Source organism: Octodon degus, unplaced genomic scaffold (assembly GCF_000260255.1).
Source record: "Octodon degus isolate 3935 unplaced genomic scaffold, OctDeg1.0 scaffold00255, whole genome shotgun sequence".
NCBI classification, from domain to species: domain Eukaryota; kingdom Metazoa; phylum Chordata; class Mammalia; order Rodentia; family Octodontidae; genus Octodon; species Octodon degus.
The window spans coordinates 314,898-321,424 of record NW_004524831.1 but is presented as its reverse complement, the minus strand read 5'-3'; the positions used below and the strand labels follow the sequence as shown (position 1 = coordinate 321,424).

Below are 6,527 nucleotides of genomic sequence, written 5' to 3'. Positions count from 1 at the left end.
CTCATGAACATAGATGCCAAAATCCTCAATAAAATCCTAGCAAATAGAATACAGCAAATCATCAAGAAGATCATACACCATGACCAGGAAGGATTCATCCAAGAGATGAAAGGATGGTTCAATATTCAAAAACTCTATAAATGTAATATTCTATATCAATAGAGCAAAAACTAACAACCACTTGATCATCTCTGTTGATGCAGAAAAGGCTTTTGACAAAGTCCAACACTCACTCATGTTCAAAGTCCTACAGAAAATTGGAATAGATGGCCTCTACTTCAATCTTGTAAAAGCCATTATGAAAACCCAATGGCTAACATAATCTTAAATGGGGAAAAACTGAAATCTTTTACTCTTAGATCTGGTACAAGATAAGGATGTCCTCTATCACAACTCATATTCAATATAGTTCTGGAATCATTAGCTACAGCCATTAGACAAGAGAAAGAAATAAAAGGAATAAGAATAGGTAAAGAAGAAGTTAAATTATTCTTACTTGCAGGGCCATGATACTTTACTTGGAAGACCGAAAAAACTCAACCAAGAAGCTACTAGAATTAGTACAGAAATTTGATGTCATAGCAGATTATAAAGTCAACACCCAAAAGTCAATACATTCCTCTACACAGAGAAGAAACCCACTGAGAGGGAAATTACAGAAACAATACCTTTTACAATAGCACCAAGGAAAATGAAATACTTCGGAATTAATCTAACTAAAGAAGTCAAAGATCTTTTCAAGGAAAATTACAGTACTCTGAAAAAAGAGATCATAGAGGATTTCAGAAAATGGAAAGATATTCCATGCTCCTGGATAGGAAGAACCAACATTGTGAAGATGGCCATACTTCCAAATTTGCTGTGCAGATTTAATGCTATCCCTATCAGACTACAAGTGACACACCTCACAGAGCTAGAAAAATCATTTCTAAAATTTATCTGGAACCAGAAAAGACCTAGAAGTGCAAAGGCAATACTGGGTACTAACGACAAGGCAGGAGGCATTACAATTTCTGACTTGAAATTATAATACAAGGCAACTGTGATCAAATCAGCATGGTAGTGGCAACAAAATAGACTTGAGGATCAATCGAATAGATTGGAAGACGCTGAAGCACGTACGAAAACACCGAGCCACCTAATCTTTGACAAAGTGTCCAAACATACCCACTGAAAGAAAGATAGCCTCTTTAACAAATGGTGCTGGAAAAACTGGCTCTCTACATGCCGAAAACTGAAACTTGACCCAGGTATATCACCATGTACTAAACTAAAGACAAAATGGATTAAAGATCTAAACATTTAAGCAGAGACACCAAATCTCTTGGAAGAGAAAGTAGGAGGAGCTCTTGAAGACATAGGGGTAAGAGAAGACTTCATGAACAGAAATCAAATCGCACGGGAAAGGGTTGAAAGAATTAACAACTGGGACCTACTCTTACTGAGTTTTTTTCACATCAAAAGAAATTTCCAACAAAGTGAAGAGGCAACCCAAAAATTTGGAAAACATCATGACAAATAAGTACTGAGAGAAAAGTCTGCTTTCTAGAATTTATAAAGAACTAAAAAGAATAGGACCCCACAATTTAAAAACCCAATCCAGTAAATGGACATCGGAGATGAACACACGCTTCTCAGAGGAAGAAATTTAAGAAGCAAACAAATATATGAAAAAATGCTCCACATCACTGGATATCCATGAAATGCAAATTAAAACATCATTGAGATATCATCTCACCCCAGAAAGAATGGCTATCATAAAGAAATCACCCAACATCAAATGTTGGAGAGGCTGAGTGGAAAAAGGAACGCTACTCCAGTGCTGGAGGGAATGTAGACTGCTGCAACCGATATGGAAATCAGTATGCAGACTCCTTTATAAATTTGCAGTGGACAACTCATTTAAACCAGCTATCCCTGTACTGGAAATTTTCCCAGAGGATCTGAAAACATCATATCATAGGGATATATGTGTGCCTATGTTTATAGCAGCACAATTTGTGATAGCCAAATCTTGGAAACAACCAAGATGACCATCACCTGAGGAATGGTTGAAAAAGATGTGGTATTTTTACACAATGGAGTATTATTCAGCTATTAAGAATTGTAAACTTGAAGCCTTTATATTGAAGTGGATGCCACTTGAACATATACTCATAAGTGGAAAAAACCAGACACAGATATGTGAATATAGTGTAGGTGCCCTAGTATAAGAACTCAAAAGAAGAAATGCAAATAGAAAGATATAATACAAGTAAAAGGAAAGCAGAAATTTTTTTTTAATCTAGCAGTTAATTGGAAAGATGCTCACGCTGACTAAATATATATACTGATACTTGTGAACTTAGCAGCTGCACTGAAGATGGTAATCTGTAATAGTAGTTTCATGCTTGGAGTGCCTGTCATTCTGGTCTTCTGAATATGGGCTGCTTGTCATGACATGCCAGTGGCTGCTATGAAGTTTCTTGGGTAGATGGTTGTTCAAAAAGAAGGGGGTGGTGAGGGAAAGCAAGAGACAGGAAAAGAAATATTGTGGGACTCTCCTCCTTCATTGTTGTATATGGTGAGATTTTTGGACTTATGTGTAAACATAAGAAGCATATAATTCTTTATGCCTATTTTTAAAGTATATTCTAATTTTTAGACGTTTTTTATCATATTCTGTAGGGATTTCAAGTTCAACACTCAATACTTGATGAAAAATACCTGTTCCACATTATGCCTAAGATGTTTGATATACAAACAGATAGTGAGGTTAAGGTTAACAGTCTAGGTTGTATGGTAATAACAATAAGCTTGTCTTCTGGATGGATACCAACCTAAGTTTTCAGACCAAAATTAGATGAAAAGGAGGGCTGCAAGGAAAGCCAACATTTTGGCCCTACTCTTCCAAGGTGAATTAAGACTCAGGACATATGAGAACTTGTACTGTAACGTCATGTAACTCAGCAGTGTCCCAAATTTTCTGATCAAGGAGATTATGGGGCCAATGAGGAAAGTGATCAATGATGTAGAGTGTGCCTAAGGAGAGTTACATGGAGAGAAAACATTCTTTTAGTCTTTCACAGAGCGCACATTGGACAAGCAATGGCTGTGACTCATCCACATGGCTGACACTGACAAACAATCTGAGGTACAGGATCTCAGGATAAATCCTGAGGAGATTTCACTGACCTTATCAGACCCAAAAGCTACAAGTCTTGTTGCATAGGTCCTGCCCTGCTTTACCTTGGTCTTAACCATGCAGCAGAAAAGTATAAAAATGAAATATAAGAAGGAAAGCCATGCTGTTATGTTGAGTTGTATGCGACTCATGTCAACAATTTCTGACTTTGCCAGTTAAGCGGAAGACCCAGTATTATTATGGACTACTAAACTCTTTTAGAATATTTTGCTGAGTTAATACACCTATAATATTAAAATAACGGAACTTAACAAAAAATGGGTATACAAGTGCATTTCCATTTTGTATCTGTGTAATCAAAGTTGTTAGGATGGATATGTAGTTACATTCTCTTAAAGAATAGAATGAGTGTTCTAATGGTGTTTGTAAATAAGATATCAAGTCCACATCTTGTATAACAATTAACCACTTGGAGGCATGTATGCAATATTTTAATTATTGAAACTGTCCTCCCAATTTGATGGGAAACTGTCTCATTGGTATTTGTTTATCAATAAAATTATGGAAAAAAATAAATAAATCCACTAATAAAAAAGAACTGAAAACAGAAAAAAAATACTAAATACTGCCTGTGTGGAAGTACATTTTATATTTAGTTCACTACTATTTCCCAATATTATTAATAAAAATTATGAAACAATGCACGCTTGAGAAGTATGGGTTTGAATGATATATTGAATGAAGAATAAAAAATGACTTGCTTCTAGAAAAAAAAAGTAGGAAAAGTTTATTTTAACTCAGTTTGTAGAGGTTTCAGTCCATACTCTAGGCATCTCGCTTACACAGTGCCAGGTCTCAGGCACAAGTGAGTGACCCTGGCTCAGCCTGTTGTATGCCCTTCTTCAAGACACACATGTAAATTAAGCCACATACCTGCAACATAAATTTCCATCACCAGCTAGGCTGCTGTGCATTCTTCATCCAGCATTCAGCATGCAGGCAATATGGACCCTTGTGTGCCTGATGGCTGCTCCCCTGGGTAGGTTCCTGGGGTCTCTAGACGTTGTGGGGAATGGGAGTGGCAAGGGAAGGACTCACCATGAATCCCTTTTCCTCAGGTGTGCTGTCTGATCAGACACTTCAGGAGTCAGGACCACATCTACTGAAGACTGGGGAGACCCTGTCCCTCACCTGCACTGTCACAGAAGGTCATATAACAACTAGCTATGCTTGGACCTGGATTCGCCACCCTTCTGGGAAAGTTCTACAGTGGATGGGGTACTGGATCGGCAGCTCATACTACAACAAAGCTTTCCAGGGCCGCATGACAATCATTGTCGATGCAGTCCAGAACCAGTTCTCCTTGCAGCTGAAGTCCTTGACCGAGGAGGACACAGCAGTGTATTACTGTGCAAGACACAGTGAGAGAACATCATTGTGAGCCCAGACAAAAACCTCCCTGCAGGTCTACTCTTGACCAGTAGGGGGAGATCATGACCATCAAACTGAGATACCAGAAAATTTGATAGGTATGAATAACATAACAATTGTTAAATTTCTGTTTTAGTTTTGATATTTTACTTTGTATTATTTTATATTAATTTGTTCTATCTTTGTTCTTTTTTGTTTTTGATTTTGTTCTTTCTCTTGAAAGGAAAAAGGAAAGAAAAGAAAATGGAAGGGAAGAAAAGAAGCAAATAAAAGAAACAAATAGAATACAGCTAGGTACTGTGAATCTGGTTATGCTCCCTGCTCAAGCCATCCCTCTATGTCAACCTCCATTCCTGCAAGTCTGTGTCTTGCGTATTTACAGGAATCGCTCCTCACCTTTACTACTCTTATTGCCTATGGCTACCTCTTTGATTTCACTGAAAAACTTATTTCTCCTTCCCAACCTACCAGCTCAGCTCAATATTCATGTATGAAAGTCCTCTCTTTGTGTCTCTATGTAGAAATCTAAGAAATGCCCCACATTTGCATGTATGCTAATAGACCACTGCCACCAGCCTTCTTCTCTATCTGACCCTCTTCCTGACCTGTGCTGTAATACCCTCAGCCACTTACTGAGGCCATTCCCTGACATCTCTTTCATTCCCACATGCACATACATAGTAGGAACTCCTGTAGTGGGTTCCAACTCGGAGATACATTCACAGGTAACTGCTTTTCAGTGCCCTTGAAGTGCCATTGGCCTAAGGGAAAGATGTTTGCTGAGCTGGTAACTCCTGAGAACTGTATGCAGATACCATTTCCATAACTTTTCAAGCTTCTAGGAGTGTCCTGTCTCCCTTATTACATGTTCTATTCCTCTATATTCAAAGTGCGTCACTACAGTCCCTGCTCCTAGAATTACCTCACACTTTCCTCTGGCTTTGACCCTCCTTCCTCACACCCCTCTCAGGAGACTTCAGGTTACACTGAGGTTGCTCAGTTATCCCACAATCATGTGTTCCTGTCAAGATCTGTGATTTATCCATGTCCACTGTATCCCGGTCTCCATGGTTTTTTTTTCAATTTTATTTACTTATTTTTTCAAAATTTTATTGATAAACAGATAGCAATGAGACAGTTTCAAATCAAATTGGAAATAGAGATTCAACAAATAACACACTGTGTATATTCTTCTTAGTTGTTAATTGCTGTGGAAGATGTGGACTTGAGATTCTATTTACAAACACCATTAGAACAAATCATTCTATTCATTAAGAGAATGCAACTATACATCTATCCTAACAACTTTGAATACACAGATACAAAATGGACATTCATCTGTATACCCCTTTTTTTCTAAGTTCCATTACTGAATATTATAGGTGTGTAAACTCAGCAAAATATTCTAAAAGAGTCCAGTAGCCCATAATAGCATTGGGTCTTCTGTTTAACTGGCAATGTCAGAAATTATTGACTTGAGTCCCCCACAGCTCAACATAACAGCATGACTTGACTTCCTATATTTCATCTTCATACTTTTCTACTGGATGGTTAAGACCAAGGTAAAGCAGGACCTGTGCAACAAGAGTTGTAGCTTTTGGGTCTGAGAAGGTCAGTTAAATCACCTCAGGATTTATCGTGAGATCCTGTACCTCAGATTGTAGAACCTTTGTCAGTGTCAGCCATGTGGATGAGTCATGGCCATTGCTTGGCCAATGTGCTCTCTGTGAAAGGCTGAGAGAGTGTTTTCTCTCCATGTGACTCTCCTTAGGCACACTCTACGCCATTGATCACTTTCCTCTTTGACCCCATAATCTTCTTGCTCAGAAAATTTGGGACACTACTGAGGTACGTGACATTACAGCACAAGTTCTCATATGTCCTGAGTCTTAATTGACCTTAGAAGGTTCGGGCCAAAAAGTTGGCTTTCCTTGTAGCCCTCCTTTTTCTCTAATTTTGGTCTGCAAACTTA

General features: G+C 38.1%; 1 gene segment (V, D, J or C); it reads left to right on the top strand.

Moving 5' to 3' along the window:
• The first annotated feature begins 4,117 nt into the window (after positions 1-4,117).
• LOC101592413 lies at positions 4,118-4,565 on the top strand. The segment is given in 2 exon segments: positions 4,118-4,163; positions 4,243-4,565. Coding segments are annotated over 2 exon segments (369 nt in total).
• The last annotated feature ends 1,962 nt before the right edge of the window (positions 4,566-6,527 follow it).